Source organism: Felis catus, chromosome F2 (assembly GCF_018350175.1).
Source record: "Felis catus isolate Fca126 chromosome F2, F.catus_Fca126_mat1.0, whole genome shotgun sequence".
NCBI lineage: Eukaryota > Metazoa > Chordata > Mammalia > Carnivora > Felidae > Felis > Felis catus.
The window spans coordinates 4,374,533-4,397,095 of record NC_058385.1 but is presented as its reverse complement, the minus strand read 5'-3'; the positions used below and the strand labels follow the sequence as shown (position 1 = coordinate 4,397,095).

Sequence of the window (22,563 nt, the reverse complement as noted above, 5' to 3'; positions counted from 1 at the left end):
ATAATAGGAAAGCTATTAATATATTTTATCATATTAATGGATTCAAGAAGAAAAACCATGATTCTTTCCATAGATGCTAAAAAGACACTTGATAAAATTCAGCATTTATTCTCATTAAAAACTGTTAGTTAACATAGGTCTGAATAGACATTTTTCCAACATGATAAAATAGATTTACATCCCTAGATTTTTGCGTAGATAGACAAGATAGTTTTCCTTTGTTATATTTTAATGAATTTTTAGGATTTGTTATCAAACAACTCTTGCTTTACTGAACTCATTAGCCAGAATCCTGCTTAAGAGAGGAATGATATAAATATTTTCACTAAAGAAAGGATTTCTGCTGTCATTCTATCATTTAATATAGATTTAGGGAGACAAATAATTACAGTTAGCCAAGAGACACAAGAAAGAATAACCAGGAAAACTCTGAAAAGGAACCATAATTAAGGAGGACTTATCACACTAGGTTATAAAATATACAATCAAGCTACAGAAATTAAAACAGTGCCTCGCTAGTACATTAAGCCAAAATATATAATCTACAGGTGGATTTCCGTTCATATGGGGATGTCATGTCTGAAAAAGATGGCGTTTCCTTTGAGTGAAGAAAAGGTAACGACTCAATGAAACATTTGGGAATAACTGGGTAGACCTATGAAAAATAACACCGGGTACATATAACACAGATTCTGTTCTGGAGATGTCTTCCCAGTCAGGAGGTGTGTGTGCCTGGCTCGTCTTGAGACCCGTGTCATGACCTCTTCCACACACAGCTTTGCTTGGTCTTTTCTGCTTTAGGTAGCCCTCCCTTCAGCTGTTTTGGTGGAGTGGGTTTTAGTGCTTCCCTAGTTTTACTGAAAAGGAAGCTTGTAGTTTTATAAAAAAAAAAACAAACCCAGCAATACATTTCTGTCTCTCGTCCTCCCTGTTTATTGATTTCTGAAGAAAAAATGGAACTGCCACCCTCATGCTACCAGACCAAAAGTCTCCAATTGTTCTTTTCACTATTTGAATCTCACAGTGTATACACAGTTCTTTCCCTCGCCTTCTCTCCGTGCAGGCCCGGGCAGGTGACTCCACTAGGTTGGGCTGTCCGTCTGAGAGTAGGGACTGGGAAAGGGCAACGTTTAGTTTGTTTTTGTACACTTTCTTCTTCTTCATCTGTCAATTCTTCTTGCCTAGTGATGGCCCAGAAGGAAGGGAAAGGAAGGGACAAGCTCACTGATGGGAAGCCGATGGCAAGGTGACCCTCTTTGATTTTGTTGCCGCCAGGTCTTGCCTGGTTATCAGGGTCCCCTGTATGGCTAGCTCTCTACCCTTATATGTATATCACTCAGAGTTCATATTGAGGTTCCGCTACTACTCAGATCCCGGGTATGGGAGACCCAGCTCCAGCTTGTGGCCTCTTAGCCAATCTTCTTTCTTCTCACAGCTGGTTATTCCATAGCCTCTGCTGATACGGTTTCCTCACTCAATGGGTAGTCCCAGTGGTGGGATTACTGGTTAGAGAGAAAAGGCAGCTCACCTGTATCAATTAAACTAGCATCAAGGTTCATAGAGTAGTTTTATGAAGCGGTAGAAGCCACAAGATGTTGGAATCAAATCTTCAAAGTGTTTCAAGAAAAATAACGGTAAATCTGGTATTGTATAACTATCAATCTTTCAAGTATGAGGGCTCAATAAAGATATTTTCAGTAAACTGAGAATGTTTGCAACTATAATACTACTTTAAGGAAATTTCTAAAGGCTATACTTGCTAAAAAAAAAAAAAAGATCTCGAAAGAATGACTGACATCCAAAGAACAATGCAAACAAAGAAACTGCTGAACACGAAGGTAATATTAAAATATTTTCTGTATCAAATATTAATAATTGTAATTGTTATAGTGTGGCACTGAATAACAATCACATAAATGAATACTACCTAACAATGGAATATCACTTAGGAGAGTGATTATTTAGAATTCAAGTAGTATAATATTCTTATATATCTGGCAAAATGTCAAGGGTAAGTCTCAAAAAATAAAAATACGATCGTAAGTTTCAGATCAGAAAGGTGAAAAAGATGAAGTTAGAAAGTCAACAAATTATTTTTTTAAGTAAAAGGTAGGAAAAGAGTAAAAAAAATCTGGCAGTTATTTTGCAGACAAATTCTATAAATGTTTTAAGATCAATTCAGTTTTATACCAACTCTTGACAAAGAATAGAACAGGTAGTAGTTCCCAACTTTAACTAATAAAAGACATTATGAGAAAAAACTTCAGAATAATCTGTATACAAAATATTGACCAACTGAATTCAATGACATTAACGGAGGACAAATTATGATTTTAACCAATGTAAATAAAATAATTTATGATCTATTATTAAGAAAAGATCTTAGCAATACAGAAATAAACAATTAAAATGTTTTCTACAAAAAAGCGTTTTGTGTATAATGTATATAACACTTTTGAAAATGACGTTTCTCAAGATAAAATGTTAGAATTGTTTCCTTTGGGAGTAGAAAGGAGATTACATTTACTCAACACTGTAATCGAAGGTCCTAGCCTGTGCAGGAAGAAAAGAAATAGAAACAAATGTTGTGGATTTAGAAAGAATGCATAACATTTTATTATTTATACGTAACAGGATTTTCCTCATACATAATTGAAAAAAAAATTACAAATATACTATCAGAAATACTAAGAATTTAGCAAGATCATTGGTTGATCTTAACAAGTAAAAATATTGTTCTTTTACATGTCAGCAATAAACAGAATACCTAATTTTAGTTTTAAAATGATACTTCTTTTTTAAATGTTTTATTTATTTATTTATTTATTTATTTATTTATTTATTTTAAATTTTTTTTTCAACGTTTATTTATTTTTGGGACAGAGAGAGACAGAGCATGAACGGGGGAGGGGCAGAGAGAGAGGGAGACACAGAATCGGAAACAGGCTCCAGGCTCCGAGCCATCAGCCCAGAGCCTGACGCGGGGCTCGAACTCACGGAGTGCGAGATCGTGACCTGGCTGAAGTCGGACGCTTAGCCGACTGCGCCACCCAGGCGCCCCAATGTTTTATTTATTTTTGAGAGAGAGAGCATGAGCAGGGGAGGGGCAGAGAAAGAAGAGGACAGATGTGAAGCCGGCTCTGCACTGAGAGCCTGATCTGGACCTCGAGCTCATGGACTATGAGATCATGACCTGAGCTGAAGGCAGATGCTCAACTGACTGAGCCACCCAGGCGCCCCTGAAATAATACTTCTTAAAATAGCAAGAAAGTATCAAGTAGTTAAAAATAAATGTAACAATATGCTATTTTTGACTATATGTACAGTACTGGGCTGCATATCCCTAGAGCTTACTCATCGTGCTTAACTGAAACTTCATATACCCTTGGACTAGTAACTAACTAATAATTTATTAAGAAGGGGGATCATATGTTGAGTGTTTTTACTACAATAAAATGAAATTTAAAACAAACACATAAATCTACAAAAGATGTGCAACAACTTGTAGAAAAAAAGTTCTGTTGAAAGAAGTTGAAGAGGACAAATCCTATTGTACAGATGTTAGTCCTTCCAAGGTCGATTTATAGGTCAGTGCAATTGCAGTGAAAATCCTGGTGGGGGATGAAACATTGATTAAAATTGCATATGAAAGAGCAAGGAATAATCTAATAGCAAGATGTTATAAATCTATCGTAATTAACATATTGTGTTATTGGTATAGGGATTGACAAATTGATCAGTGGAACAGAAAGGCAGACCTTATGTATTTATTTTTTATTTTAGAGAGAGAGAGAGAGAGAGCAGGAGCAGGGGTGAGGGGCAAAGGGAGAGAAAAGAATCTTAAGCAGGCACCATGCTTAGTCCGGAGCTGGATGGTGGACTCGATCCCATGACTGTGATATCATGACCCGAGCTGAAATCAAGAGTTGGACACTCAACTGACTGAGCCATTCACACACCCCAAGAAAGACCATATTAATTACAGTGGTGGTGCTGCTCACCTACAGAAAGTAGCTCTCCTCAATAAATAGTGATAGGCAAATGGTCTGACATCTTCACTTTACTCTATAGTCCAGAATCAATTCCAAATTTAAAAATAACCTTAATATTAAAAAGCAAATATATAATATTTCTGAATAAAAATAAGATTTTTATGATAGTAGTACAGCAGAACTTTTAGAGCAAAATATAAAATCCACTATAAGAAAAGATCGATAAAGTCATCCACATTAAAATTTTTGTCTTCCATTCACCTTTAAAAAAAGGAACAAAAGATATTTGCCACATCTATAACTGATAAGTGGGTTTTTTTATTATTTATAATATATGAAGACAGTGCTAGTTCAATAGCAAAAAGGACAGATAAATTAGCAAAAGGGGAGAGATAATGAGTACAGTTTGGAAAAAGTTGCATTTAATATGCTTGTTGGGACTGAATGTAGATGTCTTTGTGAGCATGAAGCTAAGTTGTGTTGTCTATGGTTGTGAATGAAGTCGTTTAGAACCAAGGGGGTGTGTTGAGTGAGAAGATGAGAAGGCCAAGGATAGGAATTCCTCATAATGCAAAAGAAAGAAAAGCTGTGAATTATACCATTACAAATGGCCAGTATGACACAAAAACCCAGAGGAGAAAGGAATACCAGCAGCTAAGAATTATCTCCAAAAAGTGACCAAGTGGGTCAAAAGCTACAAAAAGTTGCTTTCAGTAAAGACTGATTTTTTTTTATGATTCCGAATTTAAGGACCTGAAGAACAACAATTTTCATGCAATCAAGGGAACCAAACCCTTCTCGGAAGTAAGCTTCAGAGTAAAGGGGAGGGGGGAGGTGGATACACAGACGCTATTTTTTTCTAAGAAATTTCCTTGTGAAGGAGAGCAGTAAAAAGTGTCAGTGGAGATGCAGCAGGGATATGGGAGAATAAGGGGAGAGACTATTTTTCTGAAAGGAAGAAGCCAGGAAGTTGGAAGAGAGTAAGTAACAGATGGTTCAAGGTTTCTCAGGTAGCAAGATGGGATGGGATTCGCAAAATCCGACGAATACTCCAGTAAGAAGAGGTATTTCTTCAGTTTAGTTGAGGAGAGAAGGGTAGTTAAGAAGTATAGAGAAGTACCTCTACGAAGTGGAGTTTAGGAAGTTAAAAAAATTATAGCCTGGGGCGCCTGGGTGGCTCAGTTGCCTGAGCTTCCAACTTCGGCTCAGGTCATGATTTTAGGGTTCGTGGGTTCGAGCCCCACATCGGACTCTGTGCTATCAGCTCAGAGCCTGGAGCCCGCTTCGGATTCTGTGTCTCCCTGTCTCTCTGCCCCTCGCCTGCTCACACTCTGTCTCTCTTTCTCTGTCTCAAAAATAAATAAATATGAAAAAAAATTTTTTTAATTTATAGCCTGATGGCTTGTCTTTTTTTTTTCCCTTGTGGAATAGAAAATGTCAATATTTTGTAGAAGTAGAAAATGCTAATATTTTGTAGGAGAAGGGTGTGCTGAGAGATGGATTTTTTGTTGTTGTTAAATAGGATCTGAAGTGACAAAGGCAGGTTAATTCTGACAAGACAGGACACATGATCACTCCAGATATTTTGAAGAACAGACACGAAGAAAACAGTGCAAGTGTATTGAACAGAAGGACAATGGGTAAAAGGAGTTGGGAGTTTGGGAAGGAAAGTGGCAGAGGTGATGAAACTTGGGGTCTTGGCTGAAAAGGGAAGAGAATGACACTGGATGGGGTTTGTCAACAGGAAGGAAATGGAAGGTTCCCAGCAATGTAGATGGCGTCATAATGAGGGGATGAAAGACCAGGAGGAAGAAGAGGTTTTGCTGTAGGGTGTGGTATTAGATATTTTCAAAAGATTATAAGTGATGGCATATAAGTGGTGGTAATGAGTAGCTGTTGAGACAGGAGGTGAACATGGCTGGAGATAGGGGATGTCACATAATGGAGGCCATGATGTGAAGTGTTGGCTATTAGAGATCCCTTGGATGAGTCAGGAAGGTCATTGCCTAATAGAGTCACTAGTGCTCACGAGATGTCCTCCATGTATTGTCAGGAATCCATAAGCCATAGTTTAAAAAAACCCAAATACATGTGCTAACTTGGCATATAATGTAAGATTTGGAAATAACAAAATACGATTCTCACTTCAAGAACAGAATCTTTTTATCTTCGTAATAAATTTTTGATGTTACCATGTATTTTTATTCCAACCATAGAAAAAGTCACCAAGAAAGAAATGATGAAAACCCCTTTGCCCACTACTCAAATGAAGAAATAAACATCACAAATAGGCTGCAAGATTGTTTGTTCTTCTTTTCTATCTGTTCTCAGCCCCAGCCTACTTGCCACTAACCCGGGTTTGGTGCGCATTACTCCCCTGCATGTCCACAGAGTTGACTTATTTTAGTTCAAGCTTTTATTTTGAGATAATTGTAGGTTCACAGTTAGTTGTGAGAAGTAACACAAAGAGATCCAGACTCATTACCAAACTGCAGACTCCACCTACTAAAACCCTAGCAACTACCAATCTGTTCTCTATTTCTATAGTTCTGTTGTCTCAAGAATGTCACATAAATAGAGTCACACAGGATGTAATCTTTGGGGGCTGGTGTTTTTCATTCAGCATAATTACTTGGAGATTCATCCACAGTTTGTGTGTTATCAGTTATTCTTTTGATCATCAAGTCATTTATCAGTTATTCTTTTTACTGCTGAGCAGTATGCCATGATGTGAATGTACCATAGTCTATTTAATCTTTCACTTGTTGAAGGGCATATGGCTTTTTTTTTTAAACAAAATTTTTTTTAATGTTTATTTATTTTTGACAGAGAGAGAGAGCGACAGAGCATGAGTGGGGAAGGGGCAGAGAGAGAGGGAGACACAGAATCCGAAGCAGGTTCCAGGCTCTGAGCTGTCAGCACAGAGCCTGACGTGGGGCTCAAACTCACAAGCCATGAGATCATGACCTGAGCCAAAGTCAGGCACTCAGCTGACCGAGCCACCCAGGCGCCCCTAAGGGCATATGGCTTTTATTGTTTGATTATTACTAGGAAAGCCACTATACATATTCCCATTCGGGTTTTTGTGAGAGTTAAGTTTTCATTTCTGTGGGATGAATGCCCAAGAGTGCACTTGCTGGATTGTATGGTAATGTCATCTTCGTTATTTTTTAATGTTTGTTTGTTTGTTTGTTTATTTTGACAGAGAGAGGGAGGGAGGGTCAACGAGAGGGAGAGAGAGACTCCCAAGCAGGCTCCACCCTGTCAGTACAAAGCCCGATGCGGGACTCAGTCCCATGAACCATGAGATCGTGACCTGAGCCGAAATCAAGAGCTGGATGCTGGCACTGACTGTGCCACCCAGGCGCCTGGGTAGTGTCATCTTTAAATTGTTAAGGAAGTTCCTAAATTATTTTACAGAGTGGCTTTGCCATTTTATATCCCCAACAGCAATGTATGAGTGACCCACGTCCTTGTCAGTGGTTTGTGTTGTCCCTAGGTTTCATTTTAGCCGTTCTGACAGGGGTGTGTAGTGATACCTTATAGTGGCTTTAACTTGCATTTCATTTCCCTCGTGACTAATGACGTTGAACACATTTTCACAGGTTGATTTGTCATGTATATTCTCTTCAGTGCAATGTCATACCTTTTGCCCATTTTCTAGTTGAATTGTTTCAACTTACAGTGTTGGATTTTGAGGGTTCTTTGTATATTCAAGACACTGGTCCTCTGTCGTATATGCAGTTTGTAAATATTTTCTCTTAGTTGGAAACTGGCCTTTTCATGCTCTCAACATGGTCTTCCCAACACGAAAGGTTTCAAATCCGACAGAGTCCAGTTTCTCAGTTTTTTCTTCAGTGGATTATATTTTCTTTTGTTGTTGTTTAGTTTTGAGAGTGGGGAGGGGCATAGAGAGAGAGAGAGAAAGAGAGAGAGAGAGAGAGTATCCTAGACAGGCTCTGCACCGTCAGCACAGAGCCCAATGCAGGGCTTGACCAAACTCACAAACTGTGATAATGACCTGAGCTGAAGTCAGATGCTAAACTGACTGAGCTGCCCAGGTGCCCCATGGTGGGTTATACTTTCAATGTAGGATCTAAGAACTCTTTGCCTGGCCCTACATTCCAAAGATTTTCTCCTGTTTTTTTAAAGTTATATGTATAGTTTTACATTTTATATTTAGGTGTGTTGTCCATTTTGAGTCAGTTTTTGTACGAGGTGTCAAGCTTAGGTTGTTTTTTTTGTTTTGTTTTGTTTTTTGCCTTTGCGTACCTAATTGCCCAACACCATTTGTTGAAAAGGACTCCATTAAGTTGTTTTTGCACCTTTGTCAATAGCAGTTGGGCATATTTGTGTGATTGTATTATCGGGTTCTTTTCTCTGTTCTATTGATGCAGTTGTCTGTGCCCATATTCATCAATACCACACAGTATTAATTACCATAACTATATAACCAGTCTTAAAATCTGGTGGGTTCATTCTTCTCACGTTATTCTTTTTTGTCAAAATTGTTTAGCTACTTCAGTTCCTTTGCATTTCCATATACATTTTAAAATAATCTTCTCTGTATCTCCAAAAACAATCTTTGTGAGATTTCGAAAGGAACTGCGTTAAACCCAGTATCAATTTGTGGAGAAATAACATCTTTACTATCTCGAGACTTCCAATCCATGGGTACGATAGATCTCTACGTTCATTTACATCTCATTTGATTTCTTACATCAACATTTTGTAGTTTTCAGCATACAAGTGCTATACATGTTTTGTTAGTTATATATGCAAATATTTTAATGTTTTTGAAAAATTGTATAAGGTATTCTTTTTTAAGTTTTTGTGTCTATATGTTTATTGCTTGAATATGTAAACATAATTGATATTTTTTACATTTATCTTGTATCCTGCGATCTTACTGAGCTCACTTTGAAGTATTTTTGTAGATTTCTTAGAATTTTCTGTGTAGACACATATCATCGGCAAATAGAGACAGTTTTATTTCTTCTTTTCCAATTTGTATGTCTTCTGTGTCCTTTCCCTGCCATATTACACTGGCTATAACTTCCAGTACTATGTGGAATCAGAGTTCTGAGAGAAGACATTCTTGGCCTTGTTTCCTATCTGAAGGGGAAACATTCACTCCTGCACCATTAAGTAGCATGTTTATTGTAGGTTTTTGTCTGTGTTCATTTTCAAGTTGTGTAGGCTTTCTATTATTATTTTTCTGAGAGCTTTTATTTAATCATAAATGAGTATTAAAAGTAGCGAAATGCTTTTTACACCGATTGAAATTATCAGGGCATTTATTCTTTAGTTGTTAGTATGGTAGATCCCATTGATTGATTTTCAAGTACTGAACCGGTCTTGCACTTCTGAAATAACATTTTAATATTGATGAATTCTATTTGCCAGTGCTTTATGAATGATTTTTGTGTCTGTATTCATGAGAGGTACTGGTCTGTAGGGTTTTCTTTTTCTTTTTTGATTTTGACACTGTCTTATCTAGTTTTGATATTAAAGTAAGCCACCTAAAAAGAGTCTGGAAACACACCCTCCTCTTTTAGTTTCTAGAAAAGATTGAATGTTGGATAGAATTCTCTAGTAAAGAGATTTTAATTCTTACCTAAAGATTGATGTCCGAGGATTAAAAAAAATTAGGAATTCAATTTCCTTAGTAGTTCTAGGGTTATTCCAACAATCTATTTTATATTAGGTAAGACACAATAGTTTGGTTTTTGAGAAAATAAAGTAAGATTGAGTCGCTTTATTTTAGCCAGCAATATATTTTAGATGTTACCGTGTATCTTTCTTTTAGACTTAATGAAAAGATATTGAAAAGGAAAAATGAAAATGCTTGTACCTGCTACTTAGCTGAAGAAGTAAATACTACAAATATTTAAGGTTAAAGGTTAGGGTTAAAATATTAAGGATAGAAGCTGTGTATAGTTCTCTTCCTTTTTTTCTGTTCTCATATCTATCCTGAGTACCACGGCTTTGATGTTTATTATTCTCTCAGATGTCCTAGTAATTGCTTTTTAAAAAAACTAGTATGGCCAACCTATGTCATATCCAGGTCTATACCATTTGACTTGGATGAAGCACGCTGACAAAAAATGATATTGACATGATGTCATTTTGATTCGCTTCCACAGCTCTCCCAGTGTTTACTCAACTACCTCAGGACACGAGTATACAGGTTGGCAAGAATATAAACATTTCGTGTCATGCTCGAGGAGAACCACAGCCCGTGATTACTTGGAATAAGGTAGGCTCTCAGCTAAAAGTAGAGTAATATTAAAAACACTGACCAATGTATTGACCTACTGAAAACAGGTAGCGATTCTCACATTGATTTATTACTGTTGTGATTTTTGCTAGCGAGGAATACATTTTACACCGAGACAAGTTTATTTCCTGTTTCTTTCTTGTTCATCTTTTAAGCGACTGCATCTGATTTTGGCTCAGGGCTTTGATAAAATTTATCCTTTCTCATTTGCTTGGTGACGAAAGCTTCATAAGCATAACTTAATTCTTCTAAGGAAAAATTGCTTTTGTCTCATATAGATTAGAAGTTTTAGTGACGAGCAAGAAACAATTTTGAATGAATAACTCAGAAGTGGCTTAAAAGTAGGGCATTAACTACAGCAAGAAAAGAATGAAAAGCTTGGTATTAAAGCAAAGGGATATGAAAAAAACCCTCCGGTAGGTCAAGACCTCAGCGACTGTAAAACAAATAGCTTCTCATTTATATCTTTTACTTCCTTTGGTTCTTTGAGCTATATCCTTTCAATGTAATTGTTTCTTTCATTTTAAGATTGTTATCAAAATGAAATGATTGGCCTCAGATTCTGATGTTCTCAAAAATAAGTGATGTTGCATACATAAGAATGTCAGTTTTTACAGAGGATTTTGACAAAAAGTAAAATTGGTGAAAAGTTGCAAAGCCCTTTTCCGAAAACGCTTGGTTCATTTTTGTTGTTGCCAAATAGCAACAAGGCCTTATTTTTGGTGGCTCCCTTTTGTGCTGTGGCTGAGCATCACGTGTGGTTCTCTGTACAAAGTAAGTTTATCGTGATCTCAGAGCTGAAACTTTGGGCTCACGTACTCTCAAATAGTCTGAATAGTTTTTATAATTTCTTTTGAGTGTAATAGGAGATGACTCGAATATTTTTATACTAAAGATAGGAAGTGGAAAATACACATTTTGGTCAGTCTCTAAAGCCTTATTTGGCATTATACTAAATGCTCTCTCATATAATCTTATCAGCAAAATAGCTCAGTCTAATTTCTAAAAGGTAGCTTCAAATCCCAAATGAATTGATGGAGGGCTGACTATATGCCAGACATTTTTTATACACTATCACATTTCATGTTTATAGTGATCTTAAATTCATGAGTTTAAAATGGCTGTGGGTTAGGCTACTTTTGCTACAAGCAACAGAAACTACCTAAAATAAGGAGATCAGGAATTTATGGGAAATCTGCCTGATAGCTCAGAGACTCTAAGCAACAACTTAGAACTATAGGTTTAGCCTGAGGGGTCTGGCCGTATGTAAGGACAGCAGAAAGGAGTGCTTTTTGCAAAGATGTGATGATGGTCCAGCAAGAGGAAGTGGAGGGAGGCAGTCCTGAAGGAAAGAGACCCTCTGGGCCTTACTGCCTGTGCACCTGCTCACTTCTTACCCCTTCTGTACTTCTGGTGGTTTTCCACCTACCCTCCATCTGGTAGGTCCTGCTTCTTCCTCCGTCGCCTGCCCTGAGTTACCTACCAGCCACCGGTCACCTTGGACTTGTTTTCTAGTAATGGTCAAAGACAACTGTGAGCATCTGAAGACCTATAAGGCATCTTTTTCACTCTGAACCTTTCTGGTTACATTCGGGCCTACTGGCCATCACTGGGATCTGAGTTCTTTTGAAACAGCAGGTCCCATTCTCAGTTTCCTGTGTTTCCTGGGGAGGGGTAGGAGAGAAGCGTCTCTACTCCTGCTCCACTCTGGTGCAGTCCCAGAAAGCCAATATCTTTTCCTTTTTAAAAGTTAACAGCATAGAGGCGCCCGGGGGGCTCAGTCGGTTGAGCGTCCGACTTCGGTTCAGGTCATGATCTTGCAGTTCATGCAAGTATTTTGTGTCCTCTGTCTCTCTCTGTCTCGAAAATAAATAAAGATTAAAAAACTGTTTAAAGTTAATGACATAATAATGAAAAGTACATAAAGCATACTAATAATTACTGAATACATTAAGAATTTTTTTAATGTTTATTTACCCTTGCGAGAAAGAGACAGAGGTGTGAGTGGGGGAGGGGCAGAGAGAGACACACACAGAATCGGAAGCAGGCTCCAGGCTCTGAGCTGTGAGCACAGAGCCTGACATGGGGCTCGAGCTCATGAACCTCGAGATCATGACCTGAGCCAAAGTCAGACACTCAATCAACTGGGCCACCCAGGCTGTCTGTCACTGAATACAGTTTAATAATATTTCATATGAAATGTAGTCATTTTCTCTTCTTAAAGTAGTGTTTTAATTAAGAAACACCGATATGTGAAACTTTGCAGCAACATAAAGCTTATGAGTACATGTGAAGAAGAAATAGAAGAGAAATCCATAATATGAAAATATCTTGGATGGTTTTAGGTTGTAGATTTATGAAAATTTTCCTTCTTTTCAAATTTTATTTTTACTGTTGTTGTCAGAACGCTTTTGTAGAAGAAAAATATGAAGAAACGGTATATTTTCCTTCATGGGAATTATTTTAAAATGATCATAATAGGAAATAATTACATAATTGAATTTTGAGTTTCATATTTATTATAGAGAGGGAGACAAACTGTGCTTCCTGACAAGCACTTCCTCTCTCTTTTCTTCTCTTCATTGTATTCATAAATTACCTCTAGTGCCTGACACAGTGAGTGCTCAGATATTTGTGGAACAAATGAAGCTATAGAAAACAAAATGTAAGGTGTTATTTTTTGAACGATCACATTTTCTTCCCGTGGCAATTCTTCCCGCTCCCTAGGCAGGTGTTCAGATTACGGAGAGTGGTAAATTCCATGTCAGTGGTGAAGGCGTGCTCACCATCTATGATGCAGGGCAAGCAGACCAAGGAAAGTATGAATGTGTGGCTCGGAACTCATTTGGCCTTGTTGCGGCCAACATGTTTCTCACGGTCATCGGTAAGTGTGGCTCCTTATACAACACACATCCGTGTCTTTGACAGCTTCTACTCCTAGTCCTAACTGATTCGCCTCACTACCCTATATGGTCCCTTATATGTTCTTTCTAATCAAACATGTTAATATTAGCTCAAAGTTATTTTATTTATTTATTTATTTATGTATTTATTTTTATTATTATTATTTTTAACGTTTATTTGTTATTGAGAGAGACACAGAGCATGAGCAGGGGAGCGGCAGAGAGACAGGGAGACACAGGATCCAAAGCAGGCTCCAGGCTCTGAGCTGTCAGCACAGAGCCCGACGTGGGGCTCGAACTCACAAACCGTGAGATCAAGACCCGAGCTGAAGTCGGATGCTAAACTGACTGAGCCGTCCAGGCACCCCACAATTATTTTATTTTTAAAATCTAAGCTCTGAAGTGTAAACTACCTGAAAGGGTATCAAACACCAGAGCCAAAAGTGAACGTAAATGGCGAGGATTTGCAAATAAATATATACCATGTTTTCTTAGTAACTGAAAATTCTGGAATATAAGATACATTCATAGCTAAATGAAAGTGGAGTCTGGAATATAAGATACATTCATAGCTAAATAAGTGGAATTTAACATGTATTAGTTGCTCCAACCTAGTGTATTTAGTTCTACAGTAAAATGAACAATCAATCAATCAATCAGTCACACTTCTAGGGGAGATCCGCCACTCTGAGAACAAATATCTCAATATTTAGGAACATTTATGATTGGCCAACATATTTGGCATTGTTTTACCTTTCAGCATCAGTCTGGTGGTTTAGCTGGAGCCCTCTTCCAGTTGGTTATCAATGGTGACTGTTTAAAAAAAGTTGTCATTGTATTACAAAAAATAAAATCCTTTTTTAAATTTTTCACTGACTCAGTTTGCATTAGACGTGAGAGAGTCTGTCTGTAGGCAGACTCAAGAGGCGACCTCAGCCCTGGTTGTGGAAATGGAGACAGGCTGTGATGGCGGACGGGCGTGTTCTCCACGTGGGAAGGTATTCGAGAAGGCATAGCACATGGGGACACGTGAACTGACATCAGGGCTTTTGAGGAGCTTTTGCCTTATTGACAGTCAGCAGTGGAAATAAATGAGTTCAGCCACGAGCATATGGAGCACTATTTTGGGCTTTGCCTGCTTTTTGGTTTCCTTAGAAATGGGCAGATTTCATAAATAGGGTTTTGCAGATTTATTTTTTCCTTTGAGCTCTTATGGGTCTATAAAAATATTGGGTAACTCTTCTCATTATAAATACAGGCCTGGGTAAAAATAGATTTATGTAATTAAATCACATCCTTAGAAATATCACTATCTTTCCATCATAGAGCACAATACTTTTATCCTCTTCTACTTGTGAATTCTCCTAAAATATCAAACTTCCAAATATTCTATTTGTTGGGATATTTTTATAAAGTGCAGATTTTTATTAATGGCACATCAATCTTCACATATTTATTATACTGTATTGTAAAGATGCATTCTCTGTAGAATATTATTCCTAAAATTATAATAATGTAGCTAGTAACTGTCACATATGTATTCTAGGAGGATCAGAAATTCTTTCTTATATAGAATTTCTTAAAGTTACAAAATCTTAGCCTTCCTCTCTGTTTGCTATGAGTTCATGTTTTTGCTGATTTAAAATCTGTGATAGTTGTGTTTCTTTCTTTCTTTTTTAAAAAATGGTTTGTTTAGTTTTGAGAGAAAGAAAGAGACAGAGAAAGAGAATCCCAAGCAGGCTCTACACTGTCAGTATGGAGCCCAGTGCAGGGCTTGAACTCACAAACACTGAGATCGTGACCTGAGCCCAAATCAAGAGCCGGATGTTTAACCAACTGAGCCGCCCAGGCACCTCAATTGTATCTTTTTATAAATTTATGGGGTCCTTTTTCTGCTTCTTAACTATTTATGAGATCTATGGGAAAATATCCTTGGGCATTTTGGAAAAAAACCTTGCTATAAAATTTATATTAATATCTTTTATGTTTTAGAAATGCTAGAAATCCTTACCACTAAACAAACAGACACAAAAACAAATATTCTCTCTCTGCCTCTTCTCTCCCTGTCTGTCTCTCTGTTTTGCTCTGTCACATGCACACAAACACTATAATCACAGCGGTCAATATTTTAGAATCTCCAGCATAAGAATTTCATTGTGGTGGACTGAGGTTTAACTACCCATTTTATATATACACATTAACAGTAAAACATTTAGATTCATATGTATTAATCACTCTATTCACCAGATTTCAAAACAGTGATAGATAGCATTTATCACTATTCTGCTCTGTTGCACAGAAAGTAGAAAGGCGGGCTACAGGGTTAAAGTAGTACAAAAAAAAGAAGTTAGTCAAGAAAAAAATTATGTTTTTCGCTCTGGAGACATTTATATGTCAATATAAGGGGAGATGAATTTATATTTGCATCTCATACCAAATAAATTTTATGATATTAGAAATATTTTTATAAAGAGAAGAAAAAATATGAAGATATACATTTTTAAGTTTTGAATAAATTTACGATTTAAGACAAGTGGTGTGTGTGTGTGTGTGTGTGTGTGTGTGTGTGTGTGTTTACACAGCCAAAATTAGCAGAATAGGAGGAAATGTGTCAATATAAAATATCACTTATGGAACATTTTATGACTTAGGCTCTTTCATTCACCAGTCATCCTAATTAAAGGGAAAAGACAGTTCATTATGGGAGGATTTTCCAATCTTCCTGCCCCAATGTAGCAGTTATGGAATGTTGTAACTCCACTCAGGGTGTAATAAGTGATACAAAGAGGATCATGCCTTTTGAGTTTCCATCCTGTACTGGAGTATATAACCATAGAAAGTAATCCAAAATAATAAAAATAAACAACAACAATGAAAGCAAAATCTGGGCTATATATATATATATATATATATATATATATATATATATATATATAGCAGACCAAGGAAGTCCTCTCTCTCTCTCTCTCTCTCTCTCTCTCTCTCTCTCTATATATATATATATATATATATATATATATATATACCATACATTTGAATGAGTTGATGTTCAAAGTAAGGCATTTATAATAGCAAAAAAAAAAAGGGTTTCCACAAGGTGTAATTATTTTAAGGAGTTTTTTTTCCATAGATGTAATCGATTTTTAATAGTTTTAATACATGTTTAAAAGCCTTTAAGGCTGATACAGTATTTACTGAGACCCTCTCCCCTAGGCTGTCCTCGAAGTATTTTACATTGGCGAACATTACACAGATCTGCAGACTTCTGTCTCTGGATAGTATTTGGCATATGAAAGCTACACATATTGCTTTAAACCAAAAAAAAAAAAAAAAGCCTCACAATTTTGGTCCAAAACATGATTTATTTTAACGCTTCCTATATATATTGATATGCCGTTAAGTGTTCTGAAGTTCATAATTCACTGTATGTTCTTCTGACTCATTTCTTGCTTGTGAAAATGGCTCAGTCTAACTGAGGACACAAGATGTTTATATTGAACATTAGCAGTGTGAGACAGTGGGAGAAAGCCTGGGTTAAGTCATCATGCTTTTACCTTTATTGATCTCAGCCACTTTGGATACCGTACTTACCCATAACTAGAATTAACTTTCTCATTTCTTAAAAAAGTGGAATTGGACACTCTCAAGAGTCCTTCTTGGCGTAGGAATTCTGCTTCTCCAATAGTATTCAAATGTGCAGCAATAGTCCTGAAGCAGTTTTGAGCACATCTACACGACGGGATGTTTACCAGTGAGACGCTGGGATAATATGCAGACGAGGCCAAAAACGAAATAGTGACACAGCATTTGTTAAATGAAAATTCTGCAGCACAAATAACACACACGGACTGTTTGTGATTATATAACAATAAATCTAAACAGCGTCATCTTCTCTGAAACTCCGAGTTGGGGATCGAATTGTATGTTGGACATTTCATTTTGGATGACCCACAGTTCTTCCAATTCCACATGTTAAAAACCCATCTTGAATGTATTCGCAACTGAACTCCCTTCAATACAGTCCATAACGAGGTCCTTCTATAAGGAGGAAGTCAGAGCCTCCTCCGATTTTTTTCTGCTCTCTCCTCCTTCTTTACCCTAACTGTATTACCAGTTTTTGCTGCAAATAATGCTTCTTTTCCATTTCACCACCTGACCTCCTCTCTTATAGTTCATTCTTTGGTCATTTGGGTTTTTGCAATAGCTTTCTAAATAATATTTCCACTTATAATATTCCCTACCTTGAGTCTATCCTCAACCCGATAAGTTATAAGTGAGAATTAAGGTGGCATCAGTTGACTTTAAGTTAGTGAGACCTTTCCTTTTATGTTAAGTAAATAACCTTTATTAAACTGATACTAATATTACTAATAAAAAGTTAACATTTCTTGGGCATTTACCATGTGTTCCAAGTGCTATATTATCAATTGGCTTATTTAATTCTTTTGGGATCTAGTTATTTTTGAAATTGTGAATGAATAACTCAGATTTTTGACATTCTAATCCACCTACTTGTCATTGTCTAGACAAAACATCTGTTTCAAAACCACTGAAGTTGTTGCTCAGTGAGTGAGCTATGAACTATCAGAAAATTTTAATTATCTTTACCCAAATATATCAATGAAGTAAAATTGATATTGAATCATTTTATTTTTTTTAATTTTTTTTCAACGTTTTATTTATTTTTGGGACAGAGAGAGACAGAGCATGAACGGGGGAGGGGCAGAGAGAGAGGGAGACACAGAATCGGAAACAGGCTCCAGGCTCCGAGCCATCAGCCCAGAGCCCGACGCGGGGCTCGAACTCACGGACCGCGAGATCGTGACCTGGCTGAAGTCGGACGCTCAACCGACTGCGCCACCCAGGCGCCCCATATATTGAATCATTTTAAATTGCTATTTATGTACCATGATTATGTCATTAATTTACATAATAATTAATAGATACATGACAATCTTGTTCACTTGTCAGACTTTAATAATACAATGGTGAAATATTTCTATAAACAACAACATATACCTAATACACATCTGCATATGTTTATAATACCTGTATCCATTTTGAACACATTTCCCATCCATTTATATAGAAAACCTATTGTTTTTTAGAATGTTTTAAAATTTATTTTGAGAGAGAGAGAGCGAGCATGAGCAGGGGAGGGGCAGAGAGAGAAGGAGACAGAGAGAATCTCAATCAGGCTCTGCACTGTCAGCACAGAGCCCCACATGGGGCTCAATGTCAGGAAACGTGAGATCATGACCTGAGCCAAAACCGAGAGTCGGACGCTTAACAGACTGAGCCACCTAGGCACCCCTATATAAAACCTATTCTGAAAACATACGTCTATCCTGATATAAGCCACATGTTAATAAAAATTAGCATTAAATTTCAAGAACAAAATTTTAGAGTAGTAATGTTTGGATAGTTAAGAAATTATAAAGAAAGCAAATAATGAAAATCAAAGGCACACCTCAATTATTAAAACCAAAAAGAAGTAGTTAGTGTCTTTCCTTTCCCATTTCTGAAATCATGGTGGAGCCTGCAAGACAGTGAGCCCATTTACATACTTAATGATGCAAAATGATGAGTAAGGCAGAGTTGTTGCTGTTCAGAGAAAATTATCTCACAGAGGCAGTCATTAGTGTCCATTTGTATGCTGTGGGACTGTCTGGTTTCCTAGGACATCTCTGTCCAGCGTCATTGGCAGTCTGCCGTCCTCTTTAAGGGAAGATTTAATGTGGTAAGGTCTATTTAGTTATGATAGTTACATTACCTGGCTACTTTTTTCCAAGATGGAGGGGGAGATAAAGAATATGCAGTTGTGAAAGAAACTCAGCTTTTATTGAGGTCTAGGGATTCTGTGGTGAGAGTGAAGGTGTCCTGTGGCAGTGTTCCTCCTCTGGCTCCGTCCTGTTCTGCCCTCTCCCTCCCCCCCCCAGCCCCCACCCCCTGCCACATCCTTCCCATCTGGGCCATGCTCTGACAGGGTGGGCTCACAGTAGTTGGTGGGCCATGACCCCAAACTCCCCTTTCCTCAAAGGACTCACATTTATCTTTGGACTTTATCTTCCTTGGAGGTGATAGGTGATAGGTGCATGGACAGAACTGAAAGGGGATGTTCATTAGACAACTTTAAACGTGATCGTTCTGTAACCCTACTGACACTTCTTCCCCACATTTTAAGCCCAAGATTTAACAAAAGAAAATGATCTAGTTCTTCCTTCACATCTGCAGAATTTTGCATAAAAAGATGGAGAATATACTCAACATTTTCTGAACATTCTACCCCTACAACGTCAACTGAGGTAGTTTTTAAGACAAATAAAATATTAATAGTATTGTTTGATTCTAATGTGCCCCAATAAACTGAATTTGCTCCGCATAATGCAGTGCTGTTCTGAGAACATTATGGAAATCTGTTCGCAATTTGTACCATAGCAAATAAAACAATACTGAGACCGAATGAATAGTAAAAAGGGTAGTTTTATTTTATCATAAAACTATGAAACCTTAAGAATTCATAATTAAAATGACATAAGTGAGAGTTATTGTTACCACAAATATTTTCTTTGTGAACATGCTACATATTTAATGTACTTTTAATAATCTGTGAACAACTTTTATGTGCTTTCTGTTTGCGCACATTATAATTTAATTATTGCAAACAATATTTACATATTTTGCCACTTTTCTTGTTACTTTCCTCTCCTTTTCACATCTCCGCACTTGTTGGTTTCTTATTAACATGGAGAAAAAGCGGGTCAAGTTGAAGAAATGATAGGACGACAGAGGAGCAATTGGTAATAGTATGAGAGTATGGATTACTTATGGGTTTCGAACATAGTCATTATTGAAAGGCACCTAATATTTGCATCGTGACCTGTAGTTTTCAGAGAACTTTGCATGCCTTTTTATTTAATAATCATGTTTGGCCTGAGCTATATGTTGAGCAAGTCTTATTATTTCCACTTTATGAATAAGTCAAAAGATGAAGATGAGATTTTTTTTAAATTCCTTATGCCTATACATTTTATACAACCATAATAGCCAAACTATTTTACAAACAGAATAAAAGCAAAATTATGAAACAAATAAAATTCAGATTAACATGTTAATCGATGCTCTCCCAAACTTTAGATATCGTTTCCCAAGTTCTATCTGCCATAGTGAACCGCCTTTTGAGTTTTGACCTGCATTGTGCACTGTGTGATAACTCAGCCCTACACATAACCTTCTTACTTCCAAATCCAAATAGACCTTTGATCGTGTATCATACACACAGGTGCAGGGGTCCAATGACAGTAATTGTCATAAATAAGAACACATCGTTGATGCCACTCTCTACACTTGAGGTTCGCGGGTAAGGGAGTTAAAAGGAAACGATAAAGAAAAGGCTAATGTCTCGTCCACCAACAGGTCAGCCTAGATTGATTTGATTGATCTTGGTTCCTTTATTATCAAGTAAACTTAACAATTTGAGTGGGCTTATTCTTCCTGACCTGTTTTTGAACATACCACAAGGTATATATCATGTTAGGTATTGGAGAATATTGTTTTCTCATAATCATTGCAGTTATATTGATTGATTGCTTAATTGGTTGATTAATCCATCTGCTTATAAGCCAATACCCCTCCTCGCCACATGCTCACTATGTATGTAGCAACTACAGTGCATTTATATTATATTTAATTAAATCATTTTCTGGTAATCTCAGCTTCGTAATTCTTACATTAAGCACGCGTTTTAGCATCAGGGCATGTGTCCATCCAGCTAATTCTAACAGCTGCATGGTATTTCATACTGTACGTCCACCACATTTTTCCCACCCACACTGCCATTGCTGAAAGTTTTCCCTAATTCCTTCCACACAAAGTTGCAATGAGCACTCTCGTTTGTATCCCTTATGGATTTGTTGAGAATTTCTCTGGATATATATACGTGGGAATGCGATTGCTGGGTGAGGGGGTGTGCACATATGTCAATTTCGTAAGTAAAAGCAAATCCAAAAATATATAGCTCACTAAACAAAATCTTGGAAATAGGAGTGTCAATGCTACATTCTCACCAGCCCACCGTGTCCACTCACCCCTGCCAAAAGTTGCCATTAATCAGCTGTTTCATTTTCTCCAGAAGCATAAAATGGTAGTTCACTGGTATTTTAAATTTTATTTATGAGGCTTTCAACATCTGCTCTATACTTCCTAATTTGGGGGGTTTCCCCTTTTGCAGCTTGACTGTATGTATTTTTTCTCAGTGCGTTACAGGAATTCCTTGAATGAAACAGAATATTCTACGTCAGATTTAGAAATTACAAATATGTTACCTATTGTGTTATTTGTCTGTGACCTTTTTGCCTCTGTGTCTTTCCTTGAATGGAAAATGTTAATTTCATGTAATCAAATTAATCAGTTTGTCTCTGTTTCCTTTCAATTACCTTTAGTGAATGTATAGTTAATCCAATGTGATTTTTGAACTCTAAAAGGTAAAATTGATGTTCTGGAGTTTTAATATTGCGGTCATGATAAAGACTGAATTGCATTGACAGTATAACCTCCATCTCATAAGTACTGCCCATAATCCCGTTTATCAAGTACGTCTTTCAAGACCTTGATTTTACTGTTTTCCTTATAATATCTATATTATTGGTATTTTTTCTGGAAATTTTTTATGTTAGTGATCTTTCTAGGACAATGAACCAATCCAATATGTGTGTATTTTTGTGATACAAAGGAATATTTTTTATAACAAGCAGTTGTGGAATACTATTTGCATTCCTCTAGTCCAAAATACATAAACATAGATATATGTACTTCTATACATATAAATATACATTTGTAATTTAATATATTATATAATGCAATATATGATACGTAGGTGCTAATATATAAAGCGCACACCTTCCTATTTTTATTTAAAGTTTTCACTCTTTTGTATCTCCTTAATGACATTATCTTTAAATACAATTGTTGGAGCTATACTTACTCTCGCTTTCAGTGTTCAACAATGCAAAGAAGTTATTGTTTTAATTATGTCATATAAATTCTTGTTATGCTTTTAATATTCTCACTAATGAAAATTAGTGAGAATTCTCACTAATTCTCTCTACTTTAAGTCAAAAGCTTCCTTTGTGGATAATATCCAAATTGATAGAATTCTCACACACTGAAGAGCTATAGAAACAACATGAGTTATTTTTCACTGAGTTCTTACTGAGAGTTCAATTCTTGCTGTAAGAAATCTCCATAGGGATGTGATAATATTTACTTCATTTTAATGTTTAACATTAAAGCAAGGTGGCTGAAGAGATAGGCATTTCATACCTTTCCAAAGATGACAAATTACTAACACACTTGGATCCCATTTGAATTGGTGTTACAAAAAAAGAAA

The 22,563-nt window shown here is 36.7% G+C and overlaps 1 protein-coding gene across 13 annotated transcripts in view; it reads left to right on the top strand.

Annotated features, from left to right (window-relative positions):
* The window catches only part of PXDNL (peroxidasin like), a 454,660-nt gene that overhangs the window by 334,808 nt on the left and 97,289 nt on the right, over window positions 1–22,563 (top strand). For all 13 annotated transcript variants that reach the window (XM_023248448.2, XM_045049994.1, XM_045049993.1 and 10 more), the window contains 2 exons: window positions 10,139–10,251; window positions 13,000–13,156. In XM_023248448.2, the coding sequence (XP_023104216.2) occupies window positions 10,139–10,251; window positions 13,000–13,156 (270 nt within the window). The remainder of the gene's footprint in view (window positions 1–10,138; window positions 10,252–12,999; window positions 13,157–22,563) is intronic.